The 18927-nt window shown below is 38.8% G+C and overlaps 1 protein-coding gene across 21 annotated transcripts in view; it reads left to right on the forward strand.

Annotated features, from left to right (window-relative positions):
- The window catches only part of LOC134224744 (solute carrier family 35 member F3), a 266961-nt gene that overhangs the window by 224658 nt on the left and 23376 nt on the right, over positions 1-18927 (forward strand). For 2 of the 21 annotated variants that reach the window (XR_009983066.1, XR_009983078.1), the window contains one exon: positions 8988-9127. The exons of 17 other annotated variants lie outside the window; for them this stretch is intronic. Coding sequence is in view for 2 of the 4 variants with exons in the window: in XM_062704388.1 (XP_062560372.1) it covers positions 8988-9003; positions 9244-9278 (51 nt within the window). In the remaining 2 variants the exon portion in view is untranslated. Of the gene's footprint in view, positions 1-8987; positions 9128-9243; positions 9294-18927 lie in introns of those variants that run through there. 2 more of the 21 variants (XM_062704388.1, XM_062704431.1) reach the window with 2 other exon arrangements.

The raw sequence follows: 18927 nt of genomic DNA on the forward strand, positions 1-18927 counted from the left end.
AAGAGGTTATATGTCCCATCTACAAGAAAGGCGACAAACTGGAGTGTGAGAACTTTCGAGCGATCACCATCCTTAATGCCGCCTACAAAGTGATATCCCAGATCATCTTCCGTCGTCTGTAACTATTAGTGAACGAGTTCGTGGGAAGTTATCAAGCCGGCTTCGTTGACGGCCGCTCGACAACGGACCAGATCTTTACTGTACGGCAAATCCTTCAAAAATGCCGTGAATACCAGGTCCCAACGCACCATCTGTTCGTTGATTTCAAGGCGGCATACGATAGTATAGACCGCGTAGATCTATGGAAAATTATGGACGAGAACAGCTTCCCTGGGAAGCTTACCAGACTGATCAAAGCAACGGTGGATGGTGTGCAAAACTGTGTGAAGATTTCGGGCGAACACTCCAGTTCATTCGAATCGCGCCGGGGACTAAGACAAGGTGATGGACTTTCGTGCCTGTTGTTCAACATTGCGCTAGAAGGTGTCATGCGGAGAGCCGGGTGTAACAGCCGGGGTACGATTTTCAACAGATCCAGTCAATTTATTTGTTTCGCGGATGACATGGACATTGTCGGCCGAACATTTGCAAAGGTGGCAGAACTGTACACCCGCCTGAAACGTGAAGCAACAAAAGTTGGACTGGTGGTGAATGCGTCAAAGACAAAGTACATGTTTGTGGGCGGAACCGAGCGCGATAGAGCCCGCCTGGGAAGCAGTGTTACGATAGACGGGGATACCTTCGAGGTGGTCGAGGAATTCGTCTACCTCGGATCCTTGCTAACGGCTGACAACAACGTTAGTCGTGAAATACGAAGGCGCATCATCTGTGGAAGTCGGGCCTAATGCGGGCTCCAGAAGAAACTGCGGTCGAAAAAGATTCGCCACCGCACCAAATGTGTCATGTACAAGACGTTAATAAGACCGGTAGTCCTCTACGGACATGAAACATGGACAATGCTCGAGGAGGACTTGCAAGCACTCGGAGTATTCGAGAGACGGGTGCTTAGGACCATCTTTGGCGGTGTGCAAGAAGACGGTGTGTGGCGGCGAAGAATGAACCATGAGCTCGCCCAACTCTACGGCGAACCCAGTATCCAGAAGGTAGCTAAAGCCGGAAGGGTACGATGGGCAGGACATGTTGCAAGAATGCCGGACAGCAACCCTGCAAAGATAGTGTTCGCTTCCGATCCAGCAGGTACGAGACGGCGTGGAGCGCTGCGAGCGAGATGGGCAGACCAGGTGCAGAACGACTTGGCGAGCGTGGGGCGTATCCGAGGATGGAGAGATGCGGCCTCGAACCGTGCATTGTGGCGTCAAATTGTTGATTCAGTGTTATCTGTTTAGATGTTAACTAAATAAATGAATGAATTTACAGGAGTTATTCTAGGATTATTTATGAAAATGCAATTGCGAAATCCTCAAGAAATTTCTGATAATCCATAAATATAGAAATCTAGAAATTACCCCGGAAGTCCCTCCAGGTATTTCCTAAAACATTCCCCAAAAAAGCCCTGGGCATTTCTTAACAAATTCCTCCATAATTGGAATGCACACAAAACTTTCTCTGGAAATCTTCTATATAATAAAAATGAAATGGTCTGTGTTCGTATCCTCATAACTCGAAAACGCCTGGATAGATTTACTCTTTTTCTTCAGGAGATATGTTCGTTATCGTTTCCGACGGGTTTATATGATATTTCCTCATGCGAAAATGATGAGTAGGGTTGAGTAAATCGCGGAAAACTAAAATAAAGATTCGTATAGATATTTCGCATGGGCAGTTCTCAATGCGTATTTTCGCCCACTATGCAGGACAACCATTGCCGGGGCAACTAGATACATTATATTTGGATTTTTCCCGGTATTTCCTTCCCGAAACTATTACAGAAAGTCCCTTACTTATTTTCCTCGTACCTCCACCAAAATCGCCTCTGGAAATTCTTCCACATGTTTTCCTGCCTTTTCTTCACCGAGTTTCTTCAGGAGTTTACGCTGAAATTACTTTAAGAATCCTCCTATAAATCCCCCAATAGATTCCCAAAGAGGTTTCTCGCAAAATTGTTCATTTTGAAATTTCCCCAGGGATTCCTTAAAATGTAGAGTAGAGTGGGGCAAGAGTGCGCGTGGGGTAAGAGTACGTTTTCGATTTTTTTAAGTAATAAAAAAAGATAAACTAGCTGCACTGCATCATTTTGATAGGTATTCTGACCAACTATTTTCATGTGTAATTGTAAACGATTTGAATAAACAACAAGGGAGATATGGAGTTAGATCACTTTTTGGTCATTTTGCTAAAAATAATTGGATTTCCGCAACTAGTATTTCATTACCATATATACGTTCAATCAGGTGAACATTATACCATTTCGATAACCTATTGTATAGAGTACTTTATGGTACAGAACACCAATCCGGTTGGTTTTCCAAGAAGTCAAAACCATTACTTGAATAATTTTTGGGACTGTGGGGTAAAAGTACGCAGGAATCGGTGGGGCAAGAGTACGCATATGAATCTTCAAGTTATGATGTCAAACCCGTATTTCCGGCCGAATTAAGACTTCTTCCAAAGCGTAAAGATCCACAACTAAGAAAAAAGGGACAGAATTCGAAATTATCACAAGTTTTTAGGATAAGTTGAAGTAATTCGGTGTTAGAAAGGACTTAGCGAACAACGGACTGAAGCGAAATAATGAAATTGTATTAGGGCTTGTTGTACACCTAAACATAATACGAAAACACAATTTCATCTATAAATGATAATTTCACTCAATCAAAAGAAACATTCATAAATTACGCAACGTTTATCTGGGAGGGGTTGCGAGATGTGTGACGATCCATATAATTTTAAGAGGATTCATACAAATAGTGTAAGATAGAGGGGGGGGTGATGAAATAGACAAATTTTACGTTACGTGATTGGTGGACTTTCTTTAAGGAAAATGCCTTTGTATACGCCACGCGAAACCTGATATGTATTTTTACCTCTGTAGTTTTTTGTATATATAGAAAACAATGGTTTTTCGTATGAAAGTGCACATTTTTAGGACCCCCTCCATCTTTGAAAGTTACGTAATCTTAAACATTTCCTAATATATGCTCATTAAACATCAATTAAATGTTATTAACTTTTATTTGTGTTAATATATACTTAAAGCACATGATTGGATAAATGCGTACTCTTACCCCACCCGATGCGCACTTTTACCCCACCGGTGGGGTAAGAGTGCGTTTTTCACTTGTCTTGCAATAAGGGTTCTACTAAAAGGAATCTCAATAATTTCAATATTTTTCCCACTGGGTAACATAAAGGAAGAGTATATAAATCATCGACACAGATTTGATATGCAGAAGCTTGCTTCATAAGGGCCACATGATCGATTGAAAACTAAGTGCGTACTCTTGCCCCACTCTACTCTACTCCAAAAAAATCCTCCAGAAAATGCTCCGGTATATTCCTCCAGATGGAATTCACGATGGAATTTTTATGGGAACATTCTTAAAATGTACCATGAAACAAGACCTGGAGGATTTCTTTAAGAAGTTCCTGAAGAAATTCGCGAAGTTGCTGGTTAAAACCTTCGATGGAATTTCTTATTCATTTCTCAATGGATTTCCTGAAGGAATTCTCAAAAAATCTGAAAGAGTTGTTGAAGAAATTCCTGGAGAAATTAATAAAAGAATTCCTGGTTTCAATCACTGTAGAAATTTTTGGATGAATTCTTTTAAAAATATTCGTGGAGATTACCCGATGGAAAAATCCAAGATAAATTCAAGAAGCTGAAGTATTTTCAAAAGAAGTTTATGAGAAATAAGAATAAAAGCTTCCACATTATATTAAAATTTTAAAAGAAATTCTGAACCCTGACACCCCCCCCCTCTTTGAAGGAAGTTAAGGATGCCATCCAACAGCTAAAGACCAATAAAGCAGCTGGTAAGGATGGTATCGGAGCTGAGCTCGTCAAGATGGGCCCGGAAAAGCTAGCCACCAGCTAGCACAGCACAAACTGATAGTCAGAAACTGTTGCACCATCTTTTCGTTGATTTCAAGGCGTCATACGACAGTATATATTGCGTAGAGCTATGGAAAATTATGGACGAGAACAGCTTCCCTGGGAAGCTTACCAGACTGATCAAAGCAACGGTGGATGGTGTGCAAAACTGTGTTAAGATCTCGGGCGAACACTCCAGTTCGTTCGAATCGCGCCGGGGACTAAGACAAGGTGATGGACTTTCATGCCTGTTGTTCAACATTGCGCTAGAAGGTGGCATGCGGAGAGCCGGGGTACGATTTTCAACAGATCCAGTCAATTTATTTGTTTCGCGGATGACATGGACATTGTTGGCGAACATTTGCAAAGGTGGCAGAACTGTACACCCGCCTGAAACGTGAAGCAACAAAAGTTGGACTGGTGGTGAATGCGTCAAAGACAAAGTACATTCTTGTTTGCGGAGCCGAGCGCGACAGGGCCCGCCTGGGAAGCAGTGTTACGATATACGGGGATACCTTCGAGGTGGTCGAGGAATTCGTCTACCTCGGATCCTTGCTAACGGCTGATAACAATATTAGATGTGAAATACGAAGGCGCATCATCTGTGGAAGTTGGGCCTACTACGGGCTCCATAAGAAACTGCGGTCAAAAAAAATTCTCCACCGCACTAAATGTGTCATGTACAAGACGCTTATAAGACCGGTTGTCCTCTACGGACATGAAACATGGACAATGCTCGAGGAGGACTTGCAAGCACTCGGAGTATTCGAGAGACTGGTGCTTAGGATTATCTTTGGCGGTGTGCAAGAAGAGCTCGCCCAGCTCTACGGCGAACCCAGTATCCAGAAGGTAGCTAAAGCCGGAAGGGTACGTTGGGCAGGACATGTTGCAAGAATGCCGGACAGCAACCATGCAAAGATGGTGTTCGCTTTTGATCTGGTAGGTACGAGACGGCGTGGAGTGCAGCGAGCGAGATGGGCAGACCAGGTGCAAAAAGACTTGGCGAGCGTGGAGCGTATTCGAGGATGGAGAGATGCGGCCTCGAACCGTGTATTGTGGCGTCAAATTTTTGATTCAGTGTTATCTGTTGAGATGTAGACTAACTAAATGAATCAATTATCACTTTTAAATTTAATTAAAGTTTAATTCGGGAAATGAGGTGCAACCTTAGTAAAAAATATGTATATGTTTGGCCGAGCATAATTGTTTTGAAAAATCAGCTCAATGCTAGTTACAGTTGTGTGTAGGTCGCCATCCAATTATTTCTGCAATATTGAAAGTAGATAAATGTAATACGAACATGACTGAAAAAATGTATTTTCGATAGGATGAACTTACCAGTAAAAATGATCTTGTAACAAAATGTAGGAAACCGATTAACCTACTTAATTTAGTTTAATTCATTCATTCATTTAATAGTTTAAAAGTAATAGTCATCGGCGGCGAATCATATTTTACGGCGTCAGTGGCGTGAGAAAATCACACGGCGATGGCGTGGCTCCGAAGAAATTCCTGAGGGAATGCCAAAGAAACTTGTGGAATTTTAGAAGGAGTTTCTGGATTCATATGTCGATGGTTGGGAGGATGGGGGCAGTCCGAAGAACGCAAACTCCAGAAACGGTGCTGAACGTCATTGGGTACAGAAAAAATTTGACGTCAAGATAGCCGCCGGGTTAAAAGATAGGGAGAATTTTCCCGCTGGAAACAAAACCACGTGTTTTCTGCCAAATGACAGCAGTGTTCGATTGCATTAGTAAGAAACCACCGGAGTCGCTGATCACATTCGCGACTACGAAGGTAAATTCTTCACGCACAGTCTGACAGTTCCTTATGGGATTTTGCTGTGGAGGAACAAGAAGGGGTGATTGGCGGTCATGTTTCACGCACAATCTGACAGACAGCAATGAGATTTTGCCATAAAGAGTGAGTAGAGGCATTACCTTCGTATTCGCGAATAGAGAGTGTTTTGCATACGATGGGGAAGATTCATATTGATTCTGTTGTATTTAGTGGCTGTCGCGAATACCTGATAGGCAACCTGCAGGAATCCGCAATTTTTGTGTTTTTCTCGAAACGCTAATAACTTGTTTGTAATTTAGGTATGCGCCACAAAAATCATGTATAAATCATGAACAAATAAAAATTGATAATACATATTTTAATATCTACCTTTCAAGACTTAATAACAATAATTCATTCAATCATAACTCTCAACCAGTTCATCTAATTTTTATGATGTTGATAATAAATTTTGGCAATTTCATGTAGTAATCGGGAAACCTATCACTCCAAATAATCTAAACGTTGTTTCCACCTGAATTTTCAGGTACATTTTACGTGCACACGTAACTGCATATGCTTTAGAAAATTCAGGTGAAATTTACGGGTCCGGTAAATTCTATCCAAAACTCAGGTAAAACTTATCTGATTTTCACGTAGAATGAAAATTCTATCGAAAAATCAGGTAAAAGTTACGTGAATTTCAGATGGAAAAAATCTACGTACTTTTTCAGGTGGAAACTACGTGCAGATTTTTATGGATGTAGAGTTGGGATGGAGAATCGCGAGTAAGTTCTGAAAAGGCCGGAAAACAAACATTTTTTCAGTTTTCAAAAATTAAATTGGAAATATCTCTAAAACGGTAATAATTAGAAAAAAAATATGAACCTGCTTATATGTTCAAAATAGACCCAGAAATCAAAATGCGGCGTCAAATACAAGTGTTGTCTTGAAAATATGTCTCACAATAAACTGGCTTTTTACATTTTATTTTTAACTTCTCCATCGATCTGATGTTGTTTAAACGTGTGTTTTAAAGTCAAGTTTTTGTGGTAAAAATTTGGTGAAAAATAAATACAGGATTTTGAGACATTTAATTTTTTTATTATATATCGATTTTTTCAGTGGGAAATATTTTTTTGACCAGTGTATATTTTCTCCATAAAGCGCTTTTAGTCACCTACAATTCATTGTTAGACAGTTTTTTTTTCGTACAATGAACAGTTTTCGAGTTGTATTTTTGATTAATTATTTTGCTCGAAAACACATACGACCTTTTTATAAATGAACTTTTCTCAATACATTTTATAATGAACGAGAAAGTCATCATTATCTAGGTGGATGATTTTGTTTTTATTTTTGATAAATAAAACTTATTATTTTAATCAATTTTTAAATGATTCTAACAAAAAGCATGATAAATCATAAAAAAACGTGTGTTGACAATTACAACGATATTAGACGATTTAATAATAAAAAGGGCTACCGGAGACGAGCCAGATGAACCGAACGAAGCCCATAACTGCATATGTAACATTGTTGGTCAAAATGAGATTTTTCTGAATCCTCTTAAAAAAACGTATTCAGGCAAAAAAACGGAAAAAAAAACATTTTGTTCAGGAATGTATGAAATTTTTGCGTTTGCATGAGAAACTACATATGAACACGCACTTTGAAGAGCAATAATGGAGTACTGCTTACAGTTTTTTTTTCACTGAAAGTGCACCAGGATGTTGAGTTTTGCCAAAAACTATTGATCTGTATCGAAAGAATCGAATGATTTGGCGCAAATTTTCTCAAAAACTGTATTTTGTTGTTTTCTAGAAATAGTATAAAATGGATATATGCAGTTTCTCAAACAAATGATTCATTTACACATTTAATTGTTGAATAAGCCGTCGATATCATAATACAGAACTTAGAGCCTAATTAGAATAAGGATTTCAAAATAATATGACTATTTGAACAAAATGAAGACTCAAGCTAATTATGATTTATTTTTCGTGCCCCACTAATGATCAGTATGTGATCCACAATTTGGGAACCTATCGCCAACTCTCAACTGTTTTTAATGCACTTCCACATTTCATTCAAAAAAATGATGATAGCCTACACTTGAAATCTCTCGCTGATTTCAATACCTACGCTTTGTATCCATCTACCCTCGCGTCGAGCACGACCTCTTGGTGCTATTGGTATAGCATAACGCAAACACAAATCATTATCGCATTAAAACAATCCAATGTCACAGGTAGGGACGCAGCTGCAGCTGAGCAAAAACCGCAAACCCGTTCCGGTAAATTTCTCATTTATCTCCATTGAAACCTGGGCAAAGGTGAACCTTCAAATTCTGAAAATCAGACGCTAGCTTTCACATTTATGACAGATGGGTGGCTACGAGACAATATCACCTACTGGGGACTTGTAATTAGTAATGCATAATTTAACGCTATCAACATCAAGTCCCAAAGAATTTAGTTGTACTTTGGTTTTTGCATGGTTCCTAGCTGCCTTCTTGAAGAATAAAAAATGTTCAACGGTTGCCTTGGTTGGTCTAATGTCCCTATGTAGAAAGCTTTTTTGCAACATTTCCTAATGAATGACGCATATAGGCGAATTTATTGACAGGAAAGATTCGTCTAATTAAAGATTTGTTGATCTGTTTGATTTATCAAATTTTTGTACATGTTCTCAGACTTCGTCAAATTCTACGTCAATGAAAAGCTTTTCGTTCTTTGAATGATCTGCGGGCTCGAGATATTTACGTTGAGGCCATCCCTCGCCAGGCCCATTTCACAATAAATTCTCTTTCGGCAATGAAATGGCACCAATAAGCATGACCAACTTCTTTGGCGAGATTTAATATCAAATCTACTAGTTTTCTTCATTTAATAAATTTTAAAATTGTATTCTCTGACTAATTGTTTTCCACACCATACTAACTTACTTCCATATTCATAATGAAAAACACGTAAAAAGCTTCACGAATGCAATTCTATGAAGCTTTCTGCTCACATTTATTTTTAACAAATATAACAACACTTCTTATTAGAGCAAATATGTACAAATAAAACTTGCTTATCAAGGCAATGTCCTAAATATTCGTTCCTCCTAATGCTAATGCACTGATCCAATAGATATGGGCACTCATAATTTTTAAGTAACGAGAGCTAAAAGCGACCAACTTACTTTTAAATCCATTGTATCCTCATTCCAGATATACCGCAAAAGAGGTAAACGTTTAACAGAGCACTTGAATTGTTGAGTCAAACAGAACCAATTTTAAATAAAACAAAGAAAATCCCATATCAAAAAAAAATCTAACAACAAAACCTGCAACCCAAACATCCCGATCAGGTGAGAAGTTCTAATCAAGCCTTTTCTTTCACGTTTCCCCACCGCAAACCTTGGCACCCCTACTACCTCTATCTCATGTTACTGGTGTTGCTGATGCAACATGATAACCCATGTAGTCACAGTTCTGACACGGTGGCTGTGTTTTCGATGATGAGTTGCTGACGCTATTTCCGGATCCGATATTGAAAACCACCGTCGTCCATCATCGACAGCCTCTGTCCCAGTTGCTGGATAGAACCTGCTCTCTAGTGCATAGATCGTTCTAGGTGCTGCACCTCTCACCACATGCACACATCCTCTTTTACCACCCTCAAACGTAGAGTCAACCAACGACAAGTAAATATGTATCTTTATCTCCCGGTGGGAATGTCAAAAATATGCAAATTCAAATGCTTATCTCACCACAACACAGCCAAATTAGCGGTCACGCTTCCGGCCTCCACCGACATCCGGCAGAGCTTCTGTCTCGATGTGCAAACTTTACGGCTCCGAAATTATGTGGCTTTCGTTTGCTTATTCTATCGCACATTCTCTTCCTCTACAGAGGTAGGCATAGGCAGTAAAATTTTACGATGCAAATGACATTCAACAGAAAGCCAGCTCAACAAACTTTTACTGTGCTGCATCAGCTCGAACTCTAACCAGACCAGTCCTTGGGGAAATAGTCATTATATCATAATCTGGCGGATGAAATTGCGATATTCAGTTTAGTTGAGAATCAACTAATGAAAGGTTCACTTTTCATGTTTCATCAAGCAAGCAGGAATAATAGCAACACATCTTGATTTTGAAACTTTAAAACACTTTTTTTCTACAAATCTATAGGTTTATAAAACATGATGAATCGTGAAACACCTTTAGAAACCGCCAGACTATAGTCAAATGTCTACAATAAGTGCAAACAAACTACAGCTTGGGTGTGAGGCTTACGGATGATACAGAAATATTATTTTCCTGGGAAATTGTTGTTACCATAATCAATTCACTTCAACTTTTAATGACATATTTTCACAGAACCCTTATTTTATATGACACTTTCACAATTATTCACTGCGAGGTATTTAAGCCAAGCTACCATTTTTGCATTTATATATTATGAGGCTAACACGTCTAACAAGTCGAGGAAATTTATAACCCGTAAAAATCACCGGGAATCGAGTCCAGACACCCTTCAGCAAGACCTTAACTTTGTTTGTAGCCGCGCATGACTAAGGAAGGACCATGCATATTTACTGAAATATTTTCCTTAAACAAACGCGGATCAAGCTATGTGAAAAAAGACACTGTCCAAATTATAATTTTGTTCCCATATTCGTCTTAATCCGAGTAAAGAAGAACAGTTGTAGGCAACGCACGGGGGCTGCTGTAAAATTTGCTAATGGAAAAACATGTTTGTTGTGTCATTTCGTGTCATGAGTCGATGCTTCCGTAAAGCTGCAAAGATCACTTATGCGTAGTGTATTATGGAGTATGATCTTATAAACCGAGCCCTAGTTTAATTCATGTTTTGAGCTTACGCAATAAATTGTGGTAATTTATCATATATGACATTCGCTTAAGTACCAATTGGCTCGAAAGGCTCGAATTCTCTCTGCTTAAGACTAGGTAAACTAAAAGCAGCGAAAGCAACTTTTCTGGCAATTAGTAAAACATCCTCGATGCCATCGTCCTAGGCCTAACTAACTGCTGGAATAAAGGAACACACTTCCTTTGGAATTTCAACAGTTTTTTTTTTAATTTGTATTCATTACAATTTACACGGATTTTTTTTAGAATTTACGAAGGAAATTGTTCGGAATATCCATAGAAATTATTTTTGGATTTTCATCAAGAATATTTTTTAACAACCACGTAAAATTCTTAAGAAACCATTCGAAATTGCAGTAAGAAAATCATTAGTATTTCCACGAAATTTTTTTTGCAATCTCCACGGAAAAAAATCTTTGGAAATTCCAAGGTTCTTTTCTAGAATTTCCACGTGAAACCATTTGAAATTTTTCAGAATAATATTTTAAAATTCTCTGAGCTATGTACGTTCATCGTTCAGGTAAAGCGCTGTCCATATACCACGTGAACAGATTTTGATCAGTTTTAGATATCCCCCTCCCCCAGTGTGGACTATTGGTCACACAAATTTTCAAAAATTTGTATGAATCGTGGAATGTTAATGTAGCGAATTTCGGTAGTTTCCGAAGATTTAATGGTTTGATGTAATAAAAGATTATTGCATCTTGCACCAGAAGCAACAATCACGGTTGTAGCTTTTGAAACAATTAAGTTATTAAAGACATATAAAATCGTTTAAAGAGAATGTGAAAATTACCAATATGCAACAAGTTAATGAGTTGTGCAGAAATTCAAAAAGATTGTACATAAATCGATCTAGAGTGTGGTGCTGCGATACTTGACATTTACAAAGCAAAAGTGCCGATCCCGGGCAACGCAGAGTCCGATCTGTTAGTATACCATAATTATTGTACCGCTCATGAAAAATCTACTCCTCCGCTTATTTATAATCGCAACAAAAAATGAGCCGCTTCTTAGACGGTTGAAAACCTTCCACTAAAAAGAGCTTAAAATATTTTTTCTGAAAAAACTAGCGCCAGATAGTCGCCTAAGAAAAACACACCTACAGAAAAAAAGCTAGGGTAGAATACGGCATTGGCAGGGTGCGACAGCTGTTGGCACCCTCAACTATATTTGCGTTTTCCAGCAAACATACACTATTTATGAACATAAATTTGATTCAATCACACAATTTCAAGTCTAGGCTTTCATTTGAAAAAGTTGCTGTGTAAAAGTAGCTAGATTTAACGAATTAATCACCGAAACAAATTTGCACCTACGAAATCCTTGCCATTATTGCATTGCCCAAGAAAGCAGCAGACGAAAAGCAAACTGTTACTTACTTTTTTGGATCGCCTGTTTCTTCTCTTTATCGTGTATGATACGACAAATTAGGTACATAAACTACTTTTTACACTTTATTACCACTTGATTATCACCACAAATAGCAAATTTATCCAATATTTGCTCTATGTTTCACTAAATAAAATCGGGACTGTTCGTTTTCTTTGACAGCAGCGCACTTCGGAATAGAGCGAGAGAATGTGTTTGTGAGCATATCAAACACACGCTAAAAAAATACCATGCACAATTCCATGTGATTTGATTTTAGCAAAACTACGAACAAAATATCCGGCGTTGGCATTTATTTTAAAAAAGTGTTAGAATACAAATGCTTCTATTCAGATTTTTACTCAGACCATGAATTATAACAAAAGTGATGGCCACACCGTAGTATTTTAAGCCTTATGTGGCTGACAGAACCGTTTTCCTTTTGCAACTTTAATACTTTCCAAGCTCATCAAAAAAATCATAACCGTTCCCATTCCTACATAGCGCATTTCAACCATAAATAATTGCCTACTTTTAGGGTATTACCAATTATTCAACTGTGAAACGTAGTGTAAGAATGAAGTGGCTCCAGCTCAATCTTATGTGTATAGATTTGGTTTTACGTAGTTTACGTCGTTGTACACAACCCCCATCATTATTTTGATGTAACAAACATATCATGTATGGACCTTCAAATCTAAGGACCGTAAAGAGCAAGTTGTATATTTGAAACTGGTTGATAGACTTTTGCTTACGCGTGAAGACTCTAAGGCATTACAAAAGACAAAAGATGTAAATCTTGGCAGCGGACGAAAAGTATGTAAGTTCCCTTCTCCAAAATGGACAACATTATTCAAATAGGTTGAAAATGGTAAAAGTTATGAAATTGTCAATATCTGGGTACACGGGTACCCTATCTGCCATTCATGTCTGTTTTTTTTTGGCCCCATAAGGGGTAAAATTTGTTTTACAATGTGTTTAAATGTTTTTGCCTATCTTCCACATGACATGAAATTGATGCCAAGGCTAAAAACTCATGTTTTGTTTAAAGCCAGTTTTGATAATTAATAAAAATTTCTTCCTAAATTGAGTGAAGCGAGATGAGCGTGCGGCCGATTATTATGAATGAATTTTACTACTAGAGGATATAAACAACCAGCATCTGGCACCAATACATTACTAGTTTTCTACTTCCATGTCTAGTTGCTGAAGGGAGCAAAATCATTGCTGATAATAGAAATTGCTATGCCAATAGAAGAAACGTTGACCTGTTACTTTATATTAAATTTACTGAGTTTGTGGTAAAATATATTATATTAAGTGAACACCAATCATCAAAGGAAGAGCATACAAATGTATACCAGTTGAACTATACCTGTGTTTTAGTGTAATTATTCATTATTTTTATCATTCAATTTGGCGAATGTCTTAGACTGCCAAGAATAGGTATTTTCCCCTACTTTGATATTTTTGAAAATTCGGCCACCACGTGGTGGATTGTTGCGATGAATGCTTTGATAGCACGTGCTATTTGTACTGCGGATAAATTTTCCACATCTATGAGAGCCTTGGAAAATGATCACAAAAGTTGTCGTTTTGTTGCAAGGCACAATATTACTTGGGATCGCAGGAAAAAGTATTAAAAATTAAACCACATGTAAGGCTTTATGCACGTAATACTTGAGGGCAAGGGGAAGTTTATGAATCGTTTTGTTACGTAATAAACAAATTAACCTTCTTCGAATATTAGGAAAAACTTACGAATAAGATGTTAGGGTAATATTGACCCAGAAATGTAAATGCTTGTAGACTAGTCAAATTATATCCGAATCACAAAGTTCACATGTCGTCATATAAAAGAAACATAAAAATCGCTCCATATCTGTCTTTCGATGGGTAATTTATCATAGATTCTCATAAAACGGAGATGTATGGTCCAAAAAAGAGTTTCTGATCAAAATGGCCACTCCTGCAACCTGCAAGGTGCCCTCGGGAACCCGTAGAAGGGGACATGTTTACACCAAAATATGTCGTGCAACGGCTCTTTCGTCGTGATTTTCAACCAAATAGATGGACATGCGCTTGATAAAGATTATCGACCTCGTTGGCCACTCTTGGAAACTATGAGGTGTCCCCGTGGATCCCGTAGAAAGGGACAATTTTATTTTTACACCAAAATCCGTGTGGCAGCATTTTCTTCACGATTTTTCATAAAATGGATGGTTATGCACTTGAAATCAAATCTCTATATTGGACACTCCTGGAACCAGCTAGGTGCCCTCGGGGAACCCCTAGAAGGGGACACTTTCGTTTTTACTCCCATAGGCGTCGCGTGGTCAATTCTTCAACCTGTGCACCGAGCGGCGTATTTCGGTTTGCAGTTGTTTGATGTAGTTATCAATGTAGGCATTAAAATCAGCATTAAAATTACAAGTAAGCACGCGCCGGTGATACTTTTTTAAAATTTTATTTGTTGTAGAAAAAAGTTAAGAATTCAATGATCAATTATGACGAGATGATGATTGTTCGTGCTTCTCGTATCAAAGTTTAATGTTTTGAGAAAAACCTGACCTGAAAAAGGGACCTGAATTGGCCCATCCAATATGAACGATCCCATATGTTTCCTCTATCTGCTTCTAATTGAATTATATTAAGAATGATTAGATGGCTAATACACATTTGTAATAGGCAAATTTAATAAGAATCTATCCCAGAGTGCGCTGCGTTAGATTGAGTGAAACCGGCTTGTTTACATTCTAATTTGAATTTTTGATTATCAAAATTATCTCAATATATAAGGCTCCCCCAGACCTAAGCGATTTCATCGCCGCGACGGCGACAACTAGTCGCCGCGATTCTATCGTTGGGTCGCTGCAGGCAATGTTCTATTTACGCTTCCATACCAACGGCGACAGAATCGCTGTCGCCAAGCGATAGAATCGCGTCGCGACTGTCGCGTCGCGTGTGTTTGGGGGAACCTATATTCAACACACCTTCATTTTCCATTGGCAATAGGTTTTTCTATCGCTTATCTTTCTACTCTGACCAATCCTGTGTGATTTTGATCGAAAATAACAATTCCGGGAGTCCATAACCTTTGGTCCGGATCGACATTTTTTTAAATTTCTCTCGAAAATTGTATGTAACAACTAACCGGATTGATGTGGATTGCATAGAAAAAATAATTTATCTTCAATTTCCATAGTTTTTGATCTCCCAAAAAGTGTATTTTGATCAGAAAATCGGAAAATGTTCGTCTTTGGCATGTTTCCGTTGGATTATTTTACCACCCATCACGTTTTTCATAGTTTTCAATCTGACTACCAGATGTCGAAGCGATCGCTGAGTTTCAAATAAATTTGCCTATTAGCATGTCATACATATAAGAAAAATGGGGTCTGTACAATGAAGTTTATAATCTAAACGTCCCTCAACTATTATTTATTCCGTTTTAGTTTATTCCTTTGATAAATCTTTTTTTCCGAAGGGCTGTTTTCATACCACGTGGACAGATGTTGAACAGTTTTGGATGTGCTTTTCCCTCCATCAGCGTACACATCTGATCATGCAATTTTTCATAAATTTGTGTGAACCATGGATATTCTTTCTACCCCTCTACCCCCTAGGTTGTCAACATGGTATACACGTAATGTACCAGTTGTTTGAGAGTTACTTTCAAGCAGCTTAGCGAAGTTTTCAATAAACAATGAGTACAGAACCGTACAACGAAACGGAAGAAACGGAGTGATAGCTCGGTGAAACGATCGGGCAGAGAAAGTACTACATCTAGCCTCATCGTATGAGTTGAGTTCATACAACCTAGCGCCGTGTGAAAACAGCGCACACTGGTTCAGAAACCCCCAAAACATGCGTTTTCTAGTTTTCGACCTGAAAACTACATTTTAGGGTCATAAAGGTTCCCCCAAACACACGCGATGCGACAGTCGCGACGCGATTTTATCACTTGGCGACAGCGATTTTGTTCCCGTTGATATGGAAGCGTAAATAGAACATTGCCTGCAGCGACCCAACGATAGAATAGAAGTTGTCGCCGTCGCGGCGATGAAATCGCCTAGGTCTGGGGGAGCCTTAATATCTACAGAAGAGTTGAAGGATATTTCTTGGGCTTACTTTTGATAAGAAAATATCAATGATCTATCCACCTTGAAGGGTGGCATGAAATAAAAAATTTACGCAGATGTACAAAAGCAGTGGTTGTCCTCTGCAATGTTATAAAGAATGTGAATTGGAACATCTTTTCTGGAGACACAATATTGGACAAACGGTTTTATAACGAATTAGAGCACGTTTTGTATGATTGACCCCCAAAAATCATATTTTGAGCATAACTTTTTTGAAAACGATTTTAGCACTATGGTTTATTCTAGAAAGTTGTGCATAATGACAAAAAAACATGTTTGTATAGAAGACTACTTTGATCTATCTTGAAACCTGTCAAAGTTATAAATGAATCTTTAGAAAAAAATAGTCAATTTTCACATCAACACACCATGAAAAGCGGCAAGCCAAACAGCCACCATCTGAAAGATTCGGTTTTAAGCTACCGAATGCACAATGTTTTGTTTTGTTCCATCGTGTTCCACTATTATTTTGAATCAACTTAAAATACCGTGCGGGACCGAAATCCGCCCACCTCATTAGACATCAATAAATTAAAGGAGGTTAAAGGTAATTTGTATTTGTATTTGTATTTGTATTTAAAATGGTCTATCTGACAAACAGTCTTGATAGAAATAAAAACTTATTACTAGTTTAACGAACGTTTAACCCGATTTACGAAACATGTGGTTGACTCATTGAACTCGAATAAATCTTCGACAGCCGTGAATGCGCGAATACATGCTGAGATCGGTTCATAGTATCCAAACACCGTTCGATGGTAGCGTGGTTGTAGTAAAGTAGTATTCCGCAGTGATCTATTCGGTACACGGAAGTTCATCATGGATAGAAGGTCGGGGCATCAGTTTCAGCAGCTAATAGTTTAGCAATAAACAAAGATTGCTGTATTTTTCGTCGGTTTTCCAGCGTGTCTAAACCTAGCAATCGACATCTATCAGGATACGGCGGCAAGTTTTCAGGATCTCAGCACGGCAAAGATTTTAGCGCTGAGCGTATGAATCTCCTTTGTACTCGCTCGAGTCTTAAGCACCACGTTACCTGATGGGGGGGCCAAACAACAGACACATTTTCCAAAATTGGACGGACGAGTGCACAGTACAATGATTTCCAGCAGTGTGGATCAGAGAAATCCTTCGCAACCTTAGAAATGAAGCCTAGCTGCCTTGTTGCCTTCAAAATTATCGCTGAACGGTGCAAATCAAAAGTCATTCTTGAGTCCAGCATGATCCCAAGGTCAGTCACACTTGAGACCCTGTCAAGAATTTTGCCATCGATATGATAGTCGAACAATATTGGAGATACGGTACGGTGAAATGTTATCACTTGGCATTTTTCCACGCTGACAGTCAGTTTATTCCTACGGCACCAGTCGGCAAATAGAGTTAACGATATTTGTAGAGCCTGGCAATCATCCAACGTTCGTACAACAATGTAAAGCTTCATGTCATCAGCGTGCACAAGTTTGAAACATTCACCAAGACCCAAAGTAGAAGAAAAGAACGAACAGTAGCGGTTCAAGATTGCTACCTTGCGGTACACCAGATCTGTTTATGAGAGGCGCTGACACATAACCATCGATCTTCACCCGAAGCTGCCGATCCATAAGATAGGATTTCAGCCAAGATACCAGTTGCGTAGATATTCCGAGGCGGGATAATTTGTGTAGCAGAATTTCGTGGTCGATTTTGTCGAAAGCTGCTTTCAAATCGGTGTAGACAGTATCGACTTGCGCTTTGTCCTCCATACTCGAGATACACTTTGATGTAAAACTCAACAAATTCGTGGTAACCGATCGCCCGGGCAGAAATCCGTGTTGATTGGGGGGTATATAGTTTTTTGAAGCATCCAGAATTGCTCCGCACATTATAATCTCAAATAACTTTGAAGCGGCCGAGAGGCTTGTGATACCACAATAATTAGCAACATCACCGCGTTTGAAGACTGCTTCCAAATGCGAGGAAATTTTGCCTGGCGGAGTGAACAGTTGAAAATATCACACAATGGTTGTGCTAAAGCGTCAATGCACCGGCATATTACAACTGCAGGAAAACCGTCTGGACCAGCTACAAATGAACGTTTCAGTTTTTTTTGCTGCCAATGAAACCATTTCTGGATTGATGGCAAATAATCCAAACTCGACCATATTAACAGGAACATCCCGGACAGCTTCATCAATTTCCAACTTTGAAGTCTTACTCGATGCGAATATGGATGCGAAATGCTCGGTTAATAGTTTGCAGGACTCATCGGTAGACGCAGCAGATGATGAATTCAGATATACGCTCGATGGGATCGCCGCGCTTTTCCGTTTTGAATTGACAAAACTCCAGAATCCTCGTGGGTGTCGTCGAAGATTTGTTTGCACGCGCAATACATATGATTTGTAGAGTGTGCTATTCAAAAAACGATACGCATTACTGGCTTGCTTAAAACTTAGCTTGTTGGCAGGCGTTCTTTCACGTCGTAGCTGTCTTTGGCAAGCAATGTAGGAATAATTAATCTTAACCTGTTCAGATACTTGACAGTAAGCTTCTAGGGCATAGAATTGGAAAGAAGGCTTTGAAATTAAAACAAAAAAATCAAAAACAAATTTCCACCCACCAAACGCGGAGTTTGTGCCGCCATTTTGTTTTCGGGTAGAGCATAATTGCACCAAAAGTAACTGTGTTTTTATTGCTAATTGCAAATCATTACATAAGATTAGCGGAATACAAATCGAAGGGATTGCTTCTCAAGGTGCGTATCGAATTATTTACAGTGGT

The sequence above is a fragment of the Armigeres subalbatus genome, chromosome 1, assembly GCF_024139115.2.
Source record: "Armigeres subalbatus isolate Guangzhou_Male chromosome 1, GZ_Asu_2, whole genome shotgun sequence".
NCBI lineage: Eukaryota > Metazoa > Arthropoda > Insecta > Diptera > Culicidae > Armigeres > Armigeres subalbatus.